Raw genomic sequence first — 23,267 nt, 5'->3', positions numbered from 1 at the left:
ACGCCCTCGTGCGGGCAGGTGGGCGTGAACAGGTTAAACAATACAAAATGTCTCAAAAATGTAATTTGCTTCACTACGTTGGATTACTTTTGAGATACATTTGTTGCAGACAGATTACCGCTAGAATTCAAATTTTAGACTATCTTGTCGATGAGGAATCATATAGGCCTAAGCTTTAATATAAATTATAGCCCGCTATAATGGGGAGATTGAGTTTAATTGAAGCCGGTTGTTCACTGTTCTTGGTCAGAATCCTAGAGACAAGCGTTATTGGGGTGAGACAGGGAAAAGTATGGAGCAACACAGCCGTGAGGTGGACAGAGAAGTAGAACTCTTCTATAATCTGAGAAGGACTCGTGGTGGTTTGTGAGAGACAATATGTGCAAATGGCGTGAGGAGCTCCACTTGGTTCAAACACTCCCTCCGCTCACTAAGCTCGTGGGCCAAAAGCACAACAAGCCCCCGTCACACCCGTGTTGAAGAAGTCAACCATGCGGACGCCTCTCCACTGTTAGAGGAACACGAAAAACAGCTCATTTAATTGCTGTTAAATTGAAAATGGTTGAAACTTCAAGAAGACAGAAGTTCTGGAAGTGAATCCTTCTTTACAGCGATATGTCGCTGACACTTAAAAGCAGAGACAACTTGCCACAACAATCTTTTGTGAACATTTACATCTGCTCTTCCTCGTCCACACGCCCTCTGCACCAGACAAGCCTCCTTACTTTCAAGAGCACGGACTGTGTCTGATCCTTAAATATAACACCCGGACAGTTGGAAATTAGGCTCTTAGTCTGAAAGTAGGCTTACGTTTATTAGCATCGCCACACAATGATAGCATTAGCCAGGTGCCTACTCCCCGAAACAAACTGCAAGTCCACTGGTCCCTCCTGACCACAGTCACTGTGTACTTTTCTGACTGGGACACCTTATCAACCCTAACTTTAAATTCAGGTTTAGTCTTTAATTCCCTTTCTCACTCGTGTGTAATAAAGTTTCCAGGAGATGTGCATCCTGTAACAGGATGAGACAGAGAGAGGTGACATGAGGACATGACTCTAAATACAAGACCCTGTCAGAGCCAAACAACTTCAACAGGCGTTTTACACTGTTGTTTTAGTTATCGTTTTAACTTTGCTCGTCCAAGATGAGAGCTGATCATTATTCAGTGTGTTCAAGCTATATTTAATGTCATAAATTCATTTTCTTAAATTGGGGATTGACAAATGAAGGCAGAAGCAGTGGTAAACCTGCCGTTTTTATCTCAATTCCTGCACCTGTCACCTCTTCTCTCCCTTCATGAGTGTCGCGTACAGAGCAAGGGAAACATGCCATGTGGTTGCAAAGCAAACTAAACACATCAACCAGCAGACAAACCGTTGTTTAGAGTGTTAGAAAGCAAAATATAAAACCCTCGGAATCTGAACTTTCATTTTTTTCTTTGTATTATATTATATGTTTTCTGTAAATCATTGTAATATGGGTAACACTTATATTTGTTCCAGGTGCTTATGAATAAATTATTGTATTGCTAGCATAAAAATGGAAAAATGTTATGCACTACCACTCTTCTATTGTATATCCTACTGACTTATCACCTTCTGTCAAGTGTGGAATCATAAAAACATAACATAAAATATGTCAAAACATGCCACACTTAGTTTATTTTTGAAGGCGGGCCTGAGGGTTAAGCTCAGGAAAGTGAAATCAATATTTTTTTTGCAAATGGGTTGCTCCAGACAAATTGCACAAAAAATGTCCGTATACAAAATGTCAGTAATATTCTTTGAATAAACACACTTTTCACACAGGATTAGACTTGTGTGTGTCTTAAATGTCTCTCAGACACCAGCCCCAAACTTTCATGATCCAAATACTCAAATGTCCCTGAACAAGACACAAGGTTTTGGACCAAACAGTGAGTCATTCATATGTGCAACGGCTCAGGGCGGGATTGTGTTTGCATGTGAGGACTTTTGGAGTATTCAACAAGTCCAGCTCAAAGTCCCACTCCTGTCTCACGTCTCACAGTCCCGCTCCCGTCTCACAGTCCCGCTCCCGTCTCACAGTCCCGCTCCCGTCTCACAGTCCCGCTCCCGCCTCACTCACAGTCCCTCTCCCGTCTCACTCACAGTCCCGCTCCTGTCTCACAGTCCCGCGCCCGTCTCACAGTCCCGCTCCCGTCTCACAGTCCCGCTCCCGTCTCACAGTCCCGCGCCCGTCTCACAGTCCCGCTCCCGTCTCACAGTCCCGCTCCCGCCTCACTCACAGTCCCTCTCCCGTCTCACTCACAGTCCCGCTCCCATCTCACAGTCCCGCTCCCGTCTCACAGTCCCGCTCCCGTCTCACAGTCCCGCTCCCGTCTCACAGTCCCGCTCCCGTCTCACAGTCCCGCTCCCGTCTCACAGTCCCGCTCCCGTCTCACAGTCCCGCTCCCGTCTCACAGTCCCGCTCCCGTCTCACAGTCCCGCTCCCGCCTCACAGTCCCGCTCCCGCCTCACAGTCCCGCTCCCGCCTCACAGTCCCGCTCCCGCCTCACAGTCCCGCTCCCGCCTCACAGTCCCGCTCCCGCCTCACAGTCCCCCACTCCCGTCTCACAGTCCCGCTCCCGCCTCACAGTCCCGCTCTCGCCTCACAGTCCCGCTCCCGCCTCACAGTCCCGCTCCCGCCTCACAGTCCCGCTCACAGTCCCGCTCCCGCCTCACAGTCCCGCTCCCGCCTCACAGTCCCGCTCCCGCCTCACAGTCCCGCTCCCGCCTCACAGTCCCGCTCCCGCCTCACAGTCCCGCCTCACAGTCCCGCTCCCGCCTCACAGCCCCGCTCCCGCCTCACAGCCCCACTCCCGTCTCACAGTCCCGCTCCCGCCTCACAGTCCCGCTCCCGCCTCACAGTCCCGCTCCCGCCTCACAGTCCCGCTCCCGCCTCACAGTCCCGCTCTCGCCTCACAGTCCCGCTCCCGCCTCACAGTCCCGCTCCCGCCTCACAGTCCCGCTCCCGCCTCACAGTCCCGCTCCCGCCTCACAGCCCCGCTCCCGCCTCACAGCCCCGCTCCCGCCTCACAGCCCCGCTCCCGCCTCACAGCCCCACTCCCGTCTCACAGTCCCGCTCCCGCCTCACAGTCCCGCTCCCGCCTCACAGCCCCGCTCCCGCCTCACAGCCCCACTCCCGTCTCACAGTCCCGCTCCCGCCTCACAGTCCCGCTCCCGTCTCACAGCCCCGCTCCCGTCTCACAGTCCCCCACTCCCGTCTCACAGTCCCGCTCCCGCCTCACAGTCCCGCTCTCGCCTCACAGTCCCGCTCCCGCCTCACAGTCCCGCTCCCGCCTCACAGTCCCGCTCCCGCCTCACAGTCCCGCTCCCGCCTCACAGCCCCGCTCCCGCCTCACAGCCCCGCTCCCGCCTCACAGCCCCGCTCCCGCCTCACAGTCCCGCTCCCGTCTCACAGTCCCGCTCCCGTCTCACAGTCCCGCTCCCGCCTCACAGTCCCGCTCCCGCCTCACAGTCCCGCTCCCGCCTCACAGCCCCGCTCCCGTCTCACAGTCCCGCTCCCGCCTCACAGTCCCGCTCCCGCCTCACAGTCCCGCTCCCGTCTCACAGTCCCGCCTCACAGTCCCGCTCCCGTCTCACAGTCCCGCCTCACAGTCCCGCTCCCGCCTCACAGCCCCGCTCCCGCCTCACAGCCCCACTCCCGTCTCACAGTCCCGCTCCCGCCTCACAGTCCCGCTCCCGTCTCACAGCCCCGCTCCCGTCTCACAGTCCCGCTCCCGCCTCACAGTCCCGCTCCCGCCTCACAGTCCCGCTCCCGCCTCACAGTCCCGCTCCCGCCTCACAGTCCCGTCTCACAGCCCCGCTCCCGCCTCACAGCCCCGCTCCCGTCTCACAGTCCCGCTCCCGCCTCACAGTCCCGCCTCACAGTCCCGCTCCCGCCTCACAGCCCCGCGCCTGTCTCGTCATGACACATGGAAATGCCCAAACACGATTGTCATGTACAGCCTTTACCTGAGCCAGTCCCAGTGAGTTCTGTCACAGAAGTGAAGCACTGGAACATAAAGGTTCTGACAGGCCTAAATTCACATTTACTCCAATACGATTTCAAACACATCAACAGTAACTTCCACCGGGTCCAACGCAGGCCACGCACACGCGGAAGTGTCACGTAGTCTCCACACACACGGGACCGGCCAAAACTATGAGCTGTGCTTTTTAGACTTCATCTATTCCCGGCGTATCCCGAAAATAGAAACTCTTTTGATGGTTAGTGTAGTTCTCCACTGAAGCCCGTGCTCTGCTCACGTGAGGAACTGTCATGACACATTCGCTTAGCGTTGATACACTTTTAATGACATTGTTCTAGTGGAGCTAATTTAAAGGCGGCATTTGCTGCGGCTCGGCTCATCGTATTAAGCGCGTTACATGTAATCCCGGGCCACACTGGGCTCGTGTTCAGGCTGTGTTTACCTGGAGCTAGCCGCTAGCCGCGACATGCTAACGCGCTCCACAAACAAACTCCCGCGCCTTCTTCCCCGGCGGCATTCTCACCTCTGGAAACATGGTCCTCCCGCAAGGCCTCGGGGGCTCCCGCTAACCCCAGCACATCCTCACACTGCGGCCGGGGGCAGGTTAGAATGGCGATCTCTTGTGTTTTCAATCTCCGCGATCTCCTCGGAACGTCGCCATGATTGCGAGATTTACGTATGCGGTGATAGTTTCTGAACGCGACCAGGTGATTGGCTGACGCCGACGTGACGTGACGTGACGTATGGACGCAATCTACGCACAGGATCTGCTGTAACCTCAGTGTGCGGGTCATCGTTATCAAGAAGAGAAGATATTCCTTTATTGTCACACATGGGGAAATGTCGGTGTTACAACGCAGTAAATACAGAGGAAAAGGACATATAACTTATACAACACTCTTGATAGAAGAACTCTTATAAACAAAACAAAAAACTCGTATTAATAAAACTCCTCTCATATCTTAATAGGGAATGGAGGAAGAAAATAAAAATCAAAAAATAAAAAGATAAAATAATAATAATCAAATAAAGTAAAGTAAAAAAATAGCTAACATAAGACTAAATAATACTAATACTAATGGTAAGTAAACAAAAAAACACTCTTATTTACATCAGTTGTATGCACATGAATATGGCCTTAATTGCTTGTGAGTATGACAGTAATTGCACATGAATATGACGGTATTGCACATGGTCAATTTAGTATTGCACATGAATATGACGGTATTGCACATGGTCAATTCAGTCAAGTATGTCAAGTATTGCGCGTGTTCAGGGCTAGCAGTGTTTGTTATACAGTCTGACAGCAGCAGGAAGGAAAGAGCTGCGAAATCTCTCCCTCACACAGCGAGGATTAGGTATATTCCTCTGTGGTGCATAGTGAAGGCCCAAAGACTTGGTAAAAGCCTTACATTCTTCAGCCTGGCTTTACGGACATTTACAGACATGGTTCACCCAAAATGCCCTCATTAAATTATACATTTAATCAGTTATAATTACCTTGTGCCTACATTTTCCAAACTCTATTGGTCCCAGTCATAAGTTCATTAGGCCAATGCGTGTTTTTTTAATATAAAAAAGACTGAAGCGGCTCATTTAGTTCGGGTTTAGTACATTATTAACTGCCAAGTGTCAAAAGAATACACTCACAAATTATTCAAACTTATTTTATTTACAGAGCGATATTTCCCACACCACTGTGTGTTTTACACTTTCAAACTTGACCAAAAATACTAATACCAATAATAGAGCAGACCATCACGGGGTATACAGTCATGATCCATTTTTAAAAGCATCAGGAGTTTGCCCCCTCCAACAGAATGACTTTACTGAAATGTTTTTCATCACCTCGTAATGACCCGAGGTTTACGCTGAAGCCTTTTGGTTCAACTCTGCCACATTTGGTCCAACAGAGCTCCAAAACCCTGCTTTACCAAGCCTCAGATGTCATTTTGTGAATGAGTTCAAAGTGATGCTACAGTCACACAATCATGACATTTAGAACGAAAAGTACTGATGAGGAATACAGCAATATAACAAAGGTTTACGCATATCAGTTTCCAATTGTTAGACAATTTATTGAAAGAAAATATTAAAAAAAAGGGCATTCTCATGGATCAATGCTCCTCAGTGTCACCAAAGCATGCCATTTCTGTTTCATGTGTAAATTGAAACACTTTTCCAATGTATTAGCTTCTAATTAAGCCCAATATGAGCCCTGTGTCTTTAACTGTTCACCCATATTCCACACTCCCACTGATGCATAGCAGTGTCTCTGGGCGTAAGAGCTGAAGAGTCTGGGGTGAAGAAGTCTGGGAGCCCCACGGGGAGCCCCATGGGGAGCCCCCCTTAAGACTTCTGCCCCTGGATAAGCAGAACATAGATTCATGGATGGACTTGTCCATTGAAAGCCGATGGGGCCATTACCAGGGAAAGTTGCAGATTTCAGGAAAATAATTATATTTAACCTTCATAAATATTTTAGTCCGGTATTTTTTTCCCCATGTCAGAGATTAAATTTAAAATGGTGTGTTGGTGTTGTCAAAATAATTTCCATGCATTTTCATCTCTCGTGTCCCAGGTGTAACACCGCTGCCTAAAGTATAGTGGGTCATAATGCTGCACAACTCTTCATGTCAAATACATGGTGAGGGTAACCTCGTTCAGATGAGACCATACGCACTCACATGCATACTTTGTGACAGGATTATAATATTCTGCACAAATTATTCTGACATGAGGACTTTAAAGATGTATTTTGTAAAGAGCGTTTTAATGAAATGTACAGATTGTAGCCACGGGTCAATTTCCATTCGTTGTCCCACATCCACTCACAAGCTCATCATTCATATTCATAGACAGACATAGACATAGACATTTATATACATATACATACACACTCACACTCACTGGAGGCCAACTCGGATTAAAGCATTATAGAGTGAAGTGTTTACTAGTTAAATATTTAAAAATGATTGAGGATTTCCTTTTTTTTCCTCTCCATATCTATTGTCCATGTTTACTGAAATAACTTCTTGTTATAGAGACACTTGCATTATTTAGCTTCAGATTAAGACCAAAAGGATCATAGTATCTTCTAACATCACTTGTTATAAGAGAACATGTATTATAACCTCTTATCATTGTGGTAGAATTCTATGAGATTCAATATCTGAAGTGTGTGGAAGATTTTCCATTGTAGTGTTTGGATTAAAACACCAACATCCATTTGCTCTTAATGTCAAGATACATTGCGTATGGTTTCCATGCACGTTTAATTATTATTCTCATTATGTCAGGATGATTTATACAAAATTTCAAAATCCTGTAACAATGTGTGTGGAACGTTTCATCTGAACATTTTTACAACCTGTTGCCATGAAGAGCATCAGGTCTAAGACTGAAGTGTGTGTAATGCACAAGACCACATGAAATGAATACTCATGGAAATGAGTGCAAACATCACCAATTATGTTTCAATAAATAATAAATAAAACTAGATCATGTGCAATGGCTGAAGCCATTACGAGTGTCTGCATTCTTGTGTAAAAGTATTACATGTGTGTAGTTAAGACTTTATTCTTGTTAGGCTTGAGCCATGAGTGCTCGAGTCTATTGTTCTTCCCCTGGTTTCTTATTCCTATTATTCCAATTCTTCATGTTCAGACTCGGGCATTTTTGACCCCCTGAACGTGGATGAAAGTCACACATGGGACATACACGCCATCGGCCCGTCGCAACAGCGCCACCAAGTTCAAAAAAGAGAAAACATGAAACTCTTAATTTCTGGCCTAGGCACATGAGACTTTGGACAGTGATAGAGCTACCTTTGACCTCTGACCTTTGATGAGTAAAACACACCTGGCAGCATCGCTCTATGATAAACAGGAAGTCTGCCATGTTGAATCAAAGTGGCAACGCCACGTTTGACTTTTTCAAAATCGTACTTGTCCTTGGTTTTTCGTCCGATCGAGGTCAAAACACTTTTTGCATCTAAAGACATTGAAAATTAAGACAAATCCGCAAAAAATTAATTTGAAGTGTGTAATGCCTCATTCATTTCGATTGGGAAAAATACTGATAATTTTGCAAATAGTGCAAAAAGTACAAGTTGTACTAAAGTCAAAAGCAATTGCCCCCCTAAGACGGTGAAAGCGATAATAAAGGTCAAACTTGTTGAAATCAGTGAAAGTGTTAAGGAAAAGAAACGCGTCAAAAATCAGGACCATCCTGGAAAAATACAAGAACATTGTGTCTGCTTTATGACATAAGCAAACACTCGATTTAACTAAAAAAGAATATTGTGACTAACCATCTCACAATGATTTATATTCAAGTTATACTAAATATAGCTCACAAATGTAAGTTATACGGTCTAAAATAACTTGACATTGTATAAAAAAAGATTCTAATAAAAGTATAATCTGTCTAACATCTGACAGGACATTTTCTGCTACGTCCTACAGTCTCACTCATTTCACTGTTCTGTCCAACAAAGTCAATGGGCCAAGATCTTCATTTTTTTTTAATTAAATGCAGCATCTGTGCCAGGTTAAGTAAATCCATGAAGGTAACCGGTATGTTAAATTATTTCCATCCATGGATGGATGGAAATACCCGCTTGTTCCCTTTCGAGGTCGCGGATGACTGGAGCCTATCCCAGTGACTTCAGGCCTTAGGCGGGGTACATCCTGGACAGTGGGCAACTCGTTGCAGGCCCAACACAGACATAACAAACATTCACCCTCACATTCATTAGGACCAATTTTAGAGTCACCAATCTTGCCTGACACATGCATGTGTTTGGACGGTGGGAGAACACGGAGAGAACCCACAGTAACACGGGGAGAACATGCAGACTCCACCCAGAGAGATCATGTGATGTTGGTCTGATCCGGGAATCGAACCCATGAAATTATTTCCCTGAAATGATTTTCTCCCATAGGCTTTTGTGGACAAATGAATTTATATGGATCAGTTTGGGAGTTTTTGGCACAGAGCTTATTTTGGGGTTGTGTATGTAATCGTGAAGGACTTTTCCATGAGAATTCCCTTTTGGGCAAGAAAGGGTCTAATTGGAGAGTGGTATGCATAAACCCCTCTAATGTTATATTGCTGTGTTTTCTGAACAAAGAGCACCACTTTTTACTCACTCAAAAAATTCCTTGGTCCAAAGTTTTTGGGGGTCCCGGGACCAAATGGGGCCGAGTTGAATCAAAACAACTGAGCTTGTAATGGCCTGAGGTTTACTGTACTAAAAATAATAGTAAGAGAAATGTAGGGGGAAATGACATAGCAGGGGACTGGCTCTCAGACTAGTAAGGAAATATCAGTTTATTTTTTTTCCTCTGAATGCATTTTTAAAAAAGGGTCATCTTAAAAAATTCTTAAAACTGCATAATTTCATGAAAACATGACAATTTCTTTTAAAAAATTGGCTAATTGGAACCTACAAAGTAAACATTACATATTTTGAGTACAAAACAGACAACTTAAGCTTCGACTTTGTCCAGTTAAACAAAAATAAATACATCGAGAAGCAGGAGTAATGCAAAAAAACAAAAACATGGCAACCAACATTGTGGCCCAGCTCCGGTCACTCCATGGCATCAGGGTCTGCCTGCGCCATGTACGCATCCAGCTCCGCGTCCAGGTGGCCCTTGGTCTTTGACATGTAGGCGTCCAGTTGGTTGTCCAACTGTTCCCTGGTCACTTCGGGGCGGCCCAAGCCACGGCCTCTTCCTCTCCCCCCGCGGCCTACAAAACCACCTCGGCCCCTCAAGGCCCCGCGACCTGAAAACACACACCACTTGTACATTATTCCATTACAACAGGGTCAAATTACATTACACTCCTGGCATTTCACCAGGTCTTTATGACACAAAAAAAAATTATAATCATTATTTTTGACATTGTCCAACATTTAAAATGAGATTGAGGGATGACGGAGGAGCAGGGATCTCATTCATGCAAGAGTGTGTCAAATATATATTCTCACCCTAATTTCATGTACATGAAACATTCAGAGTTATACAATCGTCCACAGGCACTCCTTGAAAGGTTAGGAACAGGCATAAATTTAATTTAAGATATAAAGCAATCAGCAGAAACAGCTTAAGCTCCATTTGTGAGGTAATCTACAAACCATTTTTTAGAATTTGTATCCAACCCAAAAGCATCCAGACGATCCAAGAGAATAGAATGATCCACAGAATCAAAGGCCTTTGATTTAAACAGCGCCACATTCTTCATGAACGTCCAATGCAATAACAATATCTTCAATAACTTTGGTTGCAGCTGTGATAGTACTATGCAATTTAAAATGTGGTTAAAAGGTTGAATAGAGGATTTTTGGCGACCAATCAGTCTCATTTCCTCGTGGTGTGGACAGCTTAGTAGTTCTCTCACATGTCAATCATTCCCTGCGTGCTAGTGCACACCTGCAGCCTGGTTCTGGCTTGTTCACACGATATCGGCACGTTCCCCTGGCTGCACATGCGTGGTTGATATGCCACTGTGTGTATAGCAAAGCTAGCGGCGAGTTACTTCAGTGTAGCTCCACACTTTGAAACCGCGAAGTACAAAAATGGCTTGGGCCGACAGACGAGAGATGCGGTCGCACTAATAAACAAACGCACGTGTAGCAGCGGAGCTGTAGCATGATAGTATGCAGCCTCTCGGAAAGAACAGGAGCATTTAAAAAAAAAAAAATGGATTAACAGTAGCCGATTTCTCAAAATCAACGAAAACTCAAACTTTTAAGGCGGTATGGACGATTTTTCGGCGATTTGAAAACGCAGGCGGAAGTGCACATGCCACTCCGTGTGGACTGCTAAAACACACACGTGCGTTTGTTTATTAGCGCAACGGAGCGCATCGCTCATCTACCGTAAATTTCTGTCCACTTCTGCGTCAGCTCGAACTGTTTTTCTCCGTCTGCATTTTGCCCTGTACACTGAGGGAACTATATTATGATAGATCCATGCGCTTAGGCACGCGGAAACGTGAGGAGGAACCGCACGCGGCTGCAGGTGAGCGATAGGTGCGTTTTACGATTGATACGTGGCAGGACAAATGATTTATCCACGCCACGAGGAAATATGATAAAAAAATTGCTAAAAAATCATCCATACCACCTTTAAGAAAGCACCCACCTGGTTTAGTTTCTCCAAGAGTTTTGTTAGGGCAGGATACTTTTGAGATTGGACATAAATGTTTCTAATAATTTTTTCTGGTCTCCTTTGTGCAAAAGGGATGAACAAAAGCAGTTTTTCATAGTAATGGGATTCTTCCAGTTTGAATTGTGAGCTTAAAAACACGAGTTAAACTATTTACTATTAGTGGGGCTGATAACAAAAGCAACCTAGAGTCGAAGGCGTCAGCTCCAGTGGATTTGTTGGATCTTTAGAGCGCAACATAATACTTTATACTGTGTAAAGGGCTCGTCATGCAGATTGAATCATTGATCATTTCATTTGGTAAAGAGGGAGTTGATTATTGCAATAAGACTTTAATCGTTTGCCTAAAGTTTGCAGCATTGCCTTGTGATTCAGTGAAAGTATTGACGTAGTGACATGTTTGGGCTTTATGTACCGTAGAAACATTTGTGCTTATAAATTAAGATAATCCTTTAATGTCACACAAGGGGAAATTTCGTTGTTCCACTGCAGTAGAAACAGGAGTAAAGGACAGATTATAGGAAGTTTCAAAAGCACACTCTAAATAGAAGAACTCTTATGAACAAAACAAAAAACTCTTAACAAAACTCCTCTTAATAGGGAATGGAGGGGGGAAAGATAAATAAAAAAAGATGAGAAAAAAATAAAAAATAGCTAGCACAAGACTAGGTAATACTATTAGTAAGTAAAACCGAATAATAAACAAAATAGAACACTTATTTACAGGTATTGTACATGGTCAATTCAGTATTGCACATGAATATGATGGTATTGCACATGGTAACATCAGTATTGCGAGTGTTCAGGGCAGTGTTTGTTATAAAGTCTGACAGCAGCAGGAAGGAAAGACCTGCGAAACCTTTCCTTCACACAGCGAGGGTGGATCAGTCTGTCACTGAAGCTGCTCTCCAGAGCGGACAGAGTGTCCTGCAGGGGGTGAGACTCATGGTAAAGCAAAGATGTGAGTTTAGCCAGGACCCTTCTGTCCCCCACCTCCTGCACCGAGTCCAGCTTCTTCCTCTCCCTCTCTGATGCTGCTGCTCCAGCAGACCACACCTACAGGAGTTGATGCAAAACAAAGTCGTAGAAGGTCTTCAGGAGTGGCCCTGTCACTCCAAAAGACCTGAGTCTCCTCAGGAGGTAAAGCCGACTCTGGCTCTTCCTGTACAGTCTGTGTTATGAGTCCAGTCCAGTTTGTGGTTCAAAAGAACACCACCTCTCAATGTCCCGTCCATGGATGTTCACTGGTGAGGGGGCAGTGGGGTGGCGTCTGTGGAAATCCACCACCATCTCCTTGGTCTTCCCCGCGTTGATGAGGTTCCGCTGACACCAGTCCACCAAGTCCTGCTCCAGTCCTCTGTACTCCGCGTCATTGTCGTCAGTGATGAGTCCGATGATGGCAGAGTCGTCAGAGAACTTCTGCAGGACACAGCTGTCTGTGTCGTGTCTGAGGTCTGCAGTGTAGAGGGTGAAGAGAAAGGGCACGAGGACAGTGCCCTGGGCCCCCCCCACACTGCAGGTCCGAGTGTCAGACACACAGTCCCGTGCTCTTACAAACTTGGGTCGGTCCGTGAGGTAGTCCAGGATCCACTCTGCCAGGTCATACTCCACACCAGCCGTCTCCAGCTTGTCCCTAGGGAGCTGATGGTGTTGAAGGCGCTGGAGAGATGAAAGAACAGGATCCTCACAGAGCTGCCAGGCTTTTCCAGGTGAGAGAGAGAGCGGTGCAGCAGGGAGATGACGGCGTCCTCCACTCCGATGCCAGGTCGGTATGCGAACTGCAGCGGGTCCATGGCTGAGCTCACGGTGGAGCGGAGGTGGTCCAGGACCAGCCGCTCCAGTGTCTTCATCAGGTGGGACGTGAGAGCCACCGGCCTGAAGCTGTTGAAGTCTTTGGCGCACAGTGTCTTAGGCACAGGTACCAGACAGGAGGTCTTCAGACCTGTGGTACCACCCTCAGCTTCAGGCTCATGTTGAAGACATGCTCCATAACTCCACACAGTTCATCTGCACAGGACTTAATGAGCCTGGGGCTGATGCCATCAGGTCCTGCTGCCTTCCTCACTTTAATCCTCTTCAGCTCACTCCTCACCTGTGCTGCTGTGAGAGTCAGTGGTTGGCAGGGGGACTGTGTGCTGGGGGGATGGGTGAGTCCAGGCGAAGTGGGGAGCTGATGGTCCGGGGCAGAGAAGCGAAGAGGAACAGATGCAGGGCATTGTCCAGCTGTGGAAGAGGGAGCATGCAGCTGTGCAGGGGGAGAGGCGGGTGATCAATCAAATCTCAAGAAGTGAGCATTTAAATAATTCACCCACTGTAGATCCCCCTCTGTCTGGGCAGGGGGGATTTTGAAGCCCGAGATGGTTTTCAGGCTCCTCCACACTCCCTGAATGTTCTTCTGCTGCAGCTGCTCCTCCATCCTCCTCTTGTAGCCGGCCTCAGCCTGCCTGATTTTCCTCCTCAGCTCCTTCTGCACAGTCCTCAGCTCCTCCTTGTTCCCTGACCTGAAGGCTCTCTTCTTCTCCTTCAGCAGAGCCTTCAGTTCACGGTTAATCCATGGCTTATTGTTTGGAAAACACCGCACCGTCCGGGAGGGAACAATGTTCTCAAAACAGAAGTTGATGTAGTCCGTGATGCACTCAGTGATGGTGTTGATGTCCTCCCCATGTGGGTCATAAAGCTCAGTCCAGACAGTGGTGCTGAAGCAGTCCCTCAGAGCCTCCTCGCTCTCAGCAGACCACATCCTCACCTCACGGGACACCACAGGCTGCCTGCGCACGATGGGTTCATACACAGGCCTCAGATGTACAAGGGTGTGGTCCGAGCTGCCAAAGGGAGGGAGGGGGGAGGAGGAATAAGCCTCCTTGGTGTTGGCAAAGAATAAATCCAGTGTTTTATCGCCTCTGGTGGGACAGCTAACATACTGGGTGTATGTTGGCAGGACAGAAGAGGGAGAAGCGTGGTTACAGTCACCGGAGATGAGGAAGAGAGCCTGAGGGTGTTTGTTTTGCAGTCTGCTTGTGATGGAGAACAGTGCTTCACAGGCATTGTCAGCGTTAGCAGACGGGGCTACATACACTGCCATTACAATGACATGTGAGAACTCCCGGGGCAGATAATATGGCCTCATGCTAACGGCTAACAGTTCAATATCTCTGTTACACAGTTGTTCTCTGACTGATGTGGCTTGATCTACACCACCTCTCATGAACAAACATCGCGAGGCCTCCTCCTCTTCTCTTAGCACTCTCCTTTGTTCTGTCTGCGCGCAGGAGATCAAAATGGTCCAAAGCAACAGTATGATCCGGGATTTCTGGGGTTAGCCAGGTCTCTGAGCAAAATGATGCTACAGTCCCTGTAATCCCGTTCGTATTTTATAAGACTTGCCAGCTCCGCTGTCTTATTTTGAAGGGACCGCACGTTTCCCATGACGACCTTCGGTACCGCGGGTCTGAAGCGGCTCTTCTCCCTTACTTCGGCACCAGCGCGCCTGCCCCTCCGTGTCTTTCTCAAAATCTCTCCCGGGAAAAAGAGACACGGCTCCGGTGCCGTGCAGCGCAAGGAGCTGCTCCATAGAATACACGCCGGGGGAGGGTCCCACACACATGGCCGCGACAAGAAGAAAAAAACACAATAATCCAGCCGAATAAGTCCAAATCAACGCGTGTCGGTTTGTACACATCCGGCAAGTGGATGTATGTAAAATATTTCCAAAAATAAAATGAAAAGGGCATAGAAAGTTAAGAAAAGTTAGGAAAAAGGGGAGGACGTTGTAACGCAGCAGCCAGCGCCGGAAGTTGCTCTTTTGACAAAACTGTAGCCAATTTGCTGATTTAGTTGCCTGGCTTCTGCACAGGCTTTGTCACGTTTGAGAATGGAGCGATAACTGGACAAAACAAGGGATTATTTTATTTTTTGACTCTTTTATCAGTTGTATCATTCAATGTTTTAATGAAAAAGGTCCAGCGCTGTGTTGGGTTCTGGAATAAAAGTAAAACTAACGTCACTATATATACACAGATTAGACAAAAATGCTTGTTCATTAAAATGCTTATTGGACCCTTTAACAGTTATACTCGATTTGGATTTAATAGATTATGTTCCGCACACACCCAATAGGACAGTGGTCACTAAAATCAAGAGGAAAGACGCCATTACAATGGTCATTCTGAGGCTTGTGAATGTCCTTGCGACAGCCCATCCGGACCAGAACCTCCCGCCATAAGAACAGTTTTTCCCTCATGAACACTTCTTAAACACAGTCACTTTAACGATCATTTAAATCATCCACTGCACTGTTCATTTTCTGCACTACATATGCAAATTCACCTGTAAATTTGTGTACATAGTAAGCCTATTTTTATTTTTTATCTTATAGCCCATTGTTATTTTTATCCCATAGCAGATTTAATTCTCTTTTTGACTTGGTTATTTTATCATTGTTCGTTTTACATTGCACCAAATCACCAAGACAAGTTCCTACGTTTGTGAATTCCGTTCATTGGCAATAATCCTTTTCTGATTCTTAATGTTGATTAAATGTCTGCTTTGACTGTTCCTCTGCACATGTTGACCCTGCACATGTTGACCCTGCACATGTTGACCCTGCACATGTTGACCCTGCACATGTTGACCCTGCACATGTTGACCCTGCACATGTTGACCCTGCACATGTTGACCCTGCACCTGCAGCAAACACAGCCGCGCAGGGGAGGGGCGCCTGCTGTAATGGACAGTGGGAATAAAAATGCCATATGTCCATCAGAAATTAATATAAATAAATGTTTTTCGGGCTGGATTAAAACATTTGGAAATTATCAATGGCAAAATCAATACGATCAATCCAATGGCATCGGAAGTTTTACAAGTTGCATCCTTTAACGTTCTCGTTTGGGTTCAATATGCTTTGAAAAATTGTTCTATTCATCATACGGCGGCAAACACAGACGGGAGTTGCCGTATTGATCTCAAATCGAATAGCTTTTGTTTCGAATATAAAGACAAAGACGGCAGATATGTACTGGTTAAAAGGAACTATTAATGTTAAGGTTTTTACTCTGCTGAATGTGTATGCTCCACCAAGGAGTAATATCACCTTATATACTGATATTATGGACCTGATAATAAACCACTGGAAGAACAATAAAGAAGTTCCTATAGTCCTATAGTAAACTATAGGACTGACTGACATCTGGAGGGAGATGAATCCAAATTCACGGTAATATACCGTACTATACAGCGCTCCTGAAATGTACGAAATTAACCAAAGAAAATTTTAAAATTGTACATATACGGGCCGCACCCGTCAATAAACCACAGGTGCCCATGTTGGAACATGAGATATTACACGTAAATATAGCACCGGTTGTCTTTTGCACCGGGGTTCTCGCGGTGCACTTGCGGTCCGGGACAATTTAGACTCATTTCTCAGTGAATAAGAGTTGGATTGAAATAAAAACATTATTTTAAGTTTAACATACAAAGAACACATCTGAGCTGTTCCTACTTTCACCTCCGTCCTTGTTGACTCTGTGTGAGCCGATTTATCTGTGTCTGTCTTCACATCTGGATCGTCTGCTCCTGAGCTTGTGCTTAGCGAGTGTTACATTGTAACAGGAGATATATACACAGAATGTTCCACGGTAGTGATCCACAGATTCCCATGAGTCAGATGTGGCCAAGAAAGTCTCATTTCAATGCAGCAAGTTCTAAACTACAGACCGCCATATATCGCAGATCAACGCTCTTCGTGTGTCTTTGCAAGTCAGCCGCGTCTAGATTCACTTCCTAATTAGACTCATTTCTCTGATTGTAATGAAACACAGCGTTTTGAAGCTTAAGGTTTAGAAAACATGACGTGTCCCCTGGACAGTGACCACTGTCCACTGTCGTCTACTCCTACAGTGCGTCAAATGCTTGCACTTCCCCCGGTGGCCGTTAGCCAGTAAAAATCTATAAATTAGACAAACCGCTGTATGAGCAGCAGGGTTCAAAGCGTGGGGGAAAAAAGTAATGGCTTAAAGTCCGAAAAGAACGGTAGTCTGAGGGAGAAGATGTTACCTCTGACTGCACCTCCCCGAACTGCTCCTCTGGACAGGACACCTCCACGTCCTGGCATCCCTCCGCGCTGACGACCTCCTCTCCTCATGGCCACTCTTCCTGCACCTCCTCGCCCTCGCATAGGCGGACCTCCACCCATACGTTTGCCTGAGCAAGGTATAAAGCACAAAATAGTTAATTGACTAAAAAATCTCCCCGTCACTTCTTTAGCCCCACTTTAGCCCCTGTAGTCACCATTACTGCATCCAACAGATCAGTGTGTGGACGCAAATCAACTTTCTCCAGCTAAACTGAAATTGTCTTTGGCCCACAAAAAGAGCAAGTGTTAGCAGTCACCTCCAGTCTCTCACTCTAAAACCTACAAATAAAGATTTAGTAGAAATCCGGGGGTAATACTGCACTAAGACTTTAACAGCCATGTCAAAACAACAGCAGCTTTTTACAGTCTAAAAACATTGCAGACAAACGTATAGTGTCTAAACCATACACTAGTCTCCAGTAGATTAGACTGTAACGGCCGCTCACTGGTCTCTCCAAACGAGCTGTAAAACAGCTGCAGTACATCCAGAACGCTGCTGCTCGGGTCCTGACTAGAACCAGGAAGTACCATCACATTAGTCCTGACTAGAACCAGGAAGTACCATCACATTAGTCCTGACTAGAACCAGGAAGTACCATCACATTAGTCCTGTTCTCAGGTCTCTGCACTGCCCCCTGTGGCTCAGAGAAGAGACTTTAAAGCAGCTCTGCTTTTTTACAAGTCTCTCCATGGCCTAGCACCAAAGTACATGTCAGACGTGTTAGTGCCATATGAACCATCTCGGACTCTGAGGACCTCAGGGGCCGGCCTCCTGCTGGTGCCCAGAGTCAGGACTAAACATGGACCGGCCTCCTGCTGGTGCCAGAGTCAGGACTAAACATGGACCGGCCTCCTGCTGGTGCCAGAGTCAGGACTAAACATGGACCGGCCTCCTGCTGGTGCCAGAGTCAGGACTAAACATGGACCGGCCTCCTGCTGGTGCCAGAGTCAGGACTAAACATGGACCGGCCTCCTGCTGGTGCCAGAGTCAGGACTTAACATGGGGAATCTGCGTTTTAGTTTTATGTAGCTGTTGTTTATCTTTGCATATGACTGACAGTGTTTTATTTGCACTCTTTTCTTTTGTCTTCATTTATCATGTGATTTTAATGAATTTCTTCCTGTTGTGTGAAACACTTTGAATTGCCTTGTGTACGAATTGTGCTCTACAAATAAACGTGCCTTGCCTCATGACACAACCTAAAAATATGACAAAAGGATTACACACACCACAAAAACATAATTTCTTAAAGGTCCGCCACCTGCTTGTCTCTATATAGATTTTCTTGCTGCGTGTTTGGCTTCACAAGTGATCACGGAGCAAAGGCAGCAACTGTGCCACGGCTGCTGATGCTCACTGTGCAGAAGAGAAAACAGCAAGGCAGCAGCGAACATGCCAGGACCCAAGCGCCTTCCTGCCTGCACAAGGGCCTCTCTAACACTTAGGATTCAAACACATTGTTACAATGCTGCTACCCGAAATCTGACACAGACGCAGTGTCAGATTACAAGTGTTTGTTTTACTTATGGATGAGGTGCACGGGAGGTGAAAAGCAGTTACCCGATTTCTCTCAATATTTTAACAAAGCTTGGAAGTTTGTAGGTTTATTTAAATTACCTCTGAGAGATAGAGCTCCTCTGAGCACAGGTCCTCCTCGGCCACGCCCCCGGCCCATGCTTCGTCCAATCCCTCGCAGTCCTCGGCCTCCTACTGCTCCTCTCATCAGTCCTATTGGCCTGCCCAGGCGCGCCTGGATGTTGCCCTTTCCCAGCCGCTGTTTCAAGCTCTGAGCACATTCAGTGTTTGATCAAATGTAACATTTCTTCATTGTCATGAGGTTTAAATAGATTTATAGCTTGTAGCATGTCTGAGACATTTTAAAGTCACCAGGGCAGCAGCGGAATCCCCTTTTCTTGCACCATTTACATGCAATTCAAGAAAACATCCTTTTCTCAACCCAACGGAACCTTTAAGACTTTGAATGTGCATATAAAAATCTAATTAAGGTTATGGTACACTTTAGTGCTTTAAATTGTAAGCATTCTCAAATACAACACTGATCTGTATTGTCGGTGTAATCCCTCATTCGTCCAGGCGTGTTCCATAGTAGAAAAAGCTTCAGTTGTAGTCATCTGGACTCAGTTTGAAAAAATAGACCGGCCTCTGTATTACAGACTGTATCCTGGTGAAGCCATGCCTTGCATTTATGGCCTTCCAAAAATACACAAAAAGGATGTTCCACTCAGACCCATAGTGTGCAGCACAGATTCCATCACTTACAATGTGGCCAAGCATTTAACAACTATATTGGCTCCGCTTGTGGGGAATTCGGAACATCATGTGGAAAACACGCACAACTTTGTGGATAAAGTGAAACATCTCCAACTGGACCCAGATGACCTCATGGTTTCATATGATGTTGTGTCCCTGTTCACCTGCATCCCGACCTCTGATGCAGTAGCAGCAGTGAGGATCAGACTGCAGGAAGACACCACCCTACAGGAAAGGACCAAACTGACACCTGAACACATATGTAAACTGTTGGACATCTGTCTGAACACCACTTACTTTCAATTCCGGGGACAATTTTACAGACAGATTCATGGCTGTGCCATGGGCTCGCCCGTCTCTCCCATAGTGGCCAACCTGTACATGGAGCACTTTGAGAAGAAGGCACTGGCCTCATTCTCAGGCATAGCCCCAAAACTGTGGCTTCGCTATGTCGATGATACTTCTGTAACAATCAAGAAACAAGAGCTGGAAACCTTCTCTGATCACATCAATGCTGTGGACCCACATATCAGGTTTACAAGAGAAGACGCTAAGGAGAATCGCTTGGCCTTTCTTGATTGTTCCACGATCAGAGGAGAGGACGGGAAACTCCAAATAGAAGTATATAGGAAACCTACACACACGGACCAGTATCTGCTCTTTGGCTCCAACCACCCACTACAGCACAAGCTGGGGGTGATCAGAACCTTACAACACAGAGCTCAAGGTGTGCCCACCAGCTCAGAGGGCAAGAAGAAAGAGGAAAAACATGTCCGAAATGCCCTCTCAGCCTGTGGTTACCCCGCTTGGGCTCTCAACAGAGTGAAGAGAACCAAGAAGCAGGACAAAAGGGAAACTGAACAGAGAAGGAAGGGTGTTTCTATCCCTTATGTCTCTGGCCTGTCGGAAAAACTGCAGAGAATTTTTAGACAACACGAAGTCCCTGTTTATTTTAAACCAGGAAACACTTTAAGACAAAAACTGGTTCATCCTAAGAACAAGTTGCTGACTCAAAAACAGAGCAATGTAGTTTATTCGATCCAATGCAGTGAAGAAAGCTGTAAAGAACGTTACATAGGTGAGACGAAACAGCCTCTACACAAGAGGCTTTATCAGCACAGAAGAAATACTAGTTCAGGACCTCAGAGTGCCGTGCATCTCCATCTTGAAGCCTCTAATCACTCGTTTGAAGACGGTGAGGTGAAGGTTTTAAGCAGGAGAAAAGATGGTTTGAAAGAGGAGTCAAGGAAACTATTTTTGTTAAAAAGAAAGACCTTCTTTAAACAGAAATGGAGGGCTAAGGTTTAATCTTCCTGTTATTTATAATGGGTTACTGAACCCATGGAAAGGTAGAGGACCAGGACAAGGACATTTAGATGTTAATCAGGTCCTCAGGGTGGTTGAGCCAGGGTCTCACAAAGACAAAGAGGATTCTAATAGCCCATTAAGATTCTGAATAGGCTCGGTAGATACAAGGGGGAGTTTCTGTTGAAACAAACAACTCTTTCTACTTCAGGAAGGCTCCGCCCAATGGGCGGGTCTTACCACAGAACAGTATTAATATTGGAGTTCTCGACCTAAATTCTTTTATTGACAATGACTCTTGGATGAGAGTCGAAACGTCTATTTTTTCAAACTGAGTCCAGATGACTACAACTGAAGCTTTCTCTACTACTGATCTGTATTATAAACTAATTGCATGAGATGCCATGTTCCCAGAGGATCACAGACCCGACCCTTCTCACCCTGGACATGGAGCATTTGAGCCCCTCCATCCGGACCAGAACCTCACGCCACTAGAACAGTTTTCTTTGCCTCTGCTGTTGGACTCATGAACACTTTTTAAAACAGTCACTTTAACCATAATTTAATCACTCACTGTTCACTTTCTTCACTACATATGTAAATTCAACTGTAAATTTGTGTACATATTAAGCCTATTTTTTATTCTTATACATTGTAATGTTATTTTATCCCATAGTAGATTAAATTATTTCTCTTTTGACTTATTCATTGTTTTAAGCTGCACCAAATCACCAAGACAATTTCCTATGTTTGTGAATTCTGTTCATCAGCAATAAAACCTTTCTGATCAGATTCTGATGTAAAGAAAGGATTTCCTTTTAGGAGTTAGTCTTTATTATCTGTTCTGATGCACACTGTATCCACAGAGACAATTAAGTAATCAGACCAAGCATATTGTTAGTAAAGCGGTGTGAAATAAGATTAATGAACACGGACTGTAGGATGTCAGTACTCACCTGTTTATGATTCAAAGCAGCTTGCACTGAGGGGCGGTTCTCCATTTGCTGTGCAAGGCGGCGATTGCGAGCACTTGCCATGTGTTGTTGCTGCATGGTGGCTCGAATGTTTACTGCAGTGGGCTGCTTGTTCTTCAGCATGTTAGTAAAGCTTAAAATTGGGAGGGAAAAAAAGGAAGTAAAAGGAGGACATACGGGTGCAGGAAGCAGGGTTCCACATCAACGTCTTAATTTATGGATGCAGCACTTTTCAGCTTCCACTTGGCACACATTCTTTGTGATGTAATTAAGTTACCAATTGCAATGGCAACCTTTAAAATAGAACCAACATCAAAACAATAGGCAGGAGGGCAAGAGAGAAAAGAAAGTTATAGAAAGCACATTGGTCCCCTTACGTGCCTCTTGTTCATAGAGGCCCAGGACATGAGAGGTGCTTGGTGACCCAGCCACTTACAGCAAAGACCGTGACTCAAGTCATTCCACCCACTGAGAGCATGAGGAGCGGAGCGCCTGGACACGTCTATGCTCGGACTGGGCACTCTGTCAAAGGGACATGGAAACCAAAGTCAGAGGAGAGGAGGACATTGTGTGTGCTTTAAGTGGATTCTTATTCAAGCTGATTTTTTTTCCCACCGGGAAGGAAAGTGCCAGAACAGAGGTGTGGGCCCAAACAGTGCATTTCAAAATGACCACACACATGTTCCTGCACCTTTAACACAAAACATGCTTTTTTTTAACTCTAGACAAATAGTCAACTAAAACTGAACCCATCTGAACAGTGTTGAAGTGTGCAGCGGCGCCGTGTGCAGCGCAGGGCCACGGTTCGCTTGCTTATGTCAGACATCGCGTCTCACCGCTCGTTCAGGGACACTTTGGTTGTGCTTTTCAACACTACTTTTTGGGAGGAGGCGGCGCTCATTTTGACAGGCTTCACTTCTGGCTCCTGGGGAGAAACACAGCAACACAAATTACAACTTTAGAGCAGATACAGTCGAATCACGTCAAGCTGTGCCATGTATTACCATTTATGATGACAACAACGTAAACGATACAGTGTTCAAAGGTGGACAAGCAGCACACGATCTCTCAACTCAAGAAAACATGTGACTCACCAAATGTTCTGCTGCAAGGCCCAGCTGCGGCTCGTTAGCTGCGGCTCGTTAGCTAACGCTAGCCCGACGCGTTAGCACTGCTTGCGTTTGGTCCGTGAGCAGCTCTAACGCGCTTACACGGTCAGCTGTGCGTCACCCGCGTCTTCAGAGGTAAAAGCTGAAGAAATAATGAAAACGTGCTATTTTCGTTGTTGTTGGGTGTTTTTTTTAATAAGCGACAAACGCTTATGGAGCCGAGCCTTTCTCTTAAAATGGAGCATTAGCTAGTTCGGCCGGTGGTGCATCCGGAAGTG

The 23,267-nt window shown here is 46.0% G+C and overlaps 2 protein-coding genes across 3 annotated transcripts in view; both read right to left on the bottom strand.

Annotated features, from left to right (window-relative positions):
- snx13 (sorting nexin 13) overlaps positions 1 to 4,677 on the bottom strand; it is a 47,176-nt gene extending 42,499 nt beyond the window's left edge. For both annotated transcript variants that reach the window (XM_072447316.1, XM_072447318.1), the window contains exon 1: positions 4,539 to 4,677. In XM_072447316.1, coding sequence (XP_072303417.1) covers positions 4,539 to 4,550 — 12 coding nt within the window. In that variant the 5' untranslated portion in view covers positions 4,551 to 4,677. The remainder of the gene's footprint in view (positions 1 to 4,538) is intronic.
- A 4,654-nt stretch (positions 4,678 to 9,331) lies between these two features.
- Positions 9,332 to 23,118, bottom strand: chtopa (chromatin target of PRMT1a). Its single transcript, XM_072447313.1, has 6 exons — positions 22,971 to 23,118; positions 22,717 to 22,802; positions 21,863 to 22,013; positions 18,948 to 19,116; positions 17,251 to 17,397; positions 9,332 to 9,808 (listed from the first exon to the last, which is right to left on the bottom strand). Exons 2-6 carry the CDS (start codon positions 22,779 to 22,781, stop codon positions 9,612 to 9,614), a joined length of 729 nt encoding a protein of 242 aa, XP_072303414.1. The 5' UTR covers positions 22,782 to 22,802; positions 22,971 to 23,118; the 3' UTR covers positions 9,332 to 9,611.
- Between the last annotated feature and the right edge of the window lie 149 nt (positions 23,119 to 23,267).

The sequence above is a fragment of the Eucyclogobius newberryi genome, unplaced genomic scaffold (genome assembly GCF_026437365.1).
Source record: "Eucyclogobius newberryi isolate DKJ021-1_F unplaced genomic scaffold, fEucNew1.0.hap1 SCAF_16, whole genome shotgun sequence".
Taxonomy (NCBI): Eukaryota; Metazoa; Chordata; class Actinopteri; order Gobiiformes; family Gobiidae; genus Eucyclogobius; species Eucyclogobius newberryi.
Note: the sequence above shows the minus strand (reverse complement) of the source record. Positions and strands in the feature narration are given on the sequence as shown.

Bases quoted from the DNA above. Each gene is read 5' to 3' on its own strand.
- chtopa (XM_072447313.1), bottom strand. From the start codon at position 22,781: ATGAGCGCCGCCTCCTCCCAAAAAGTAGTGTTGAAAAGCACAACCAAA. The intron at 19,117-21,862 runs GTGAGTACTGAC...GAATGTGCTCAG, and splicing joins CTGCTTTGAATCATAAACAG to AGCTTGAAACAGCGGCTGGG. The intron at 9,809-17,250 runs GTAACATCTTCT...GTGTGTTTTCAG, and splicing joins TCGGGGAGGTGCAGTCAGAG to GTCGCGGGGCCTTGAGGGGC.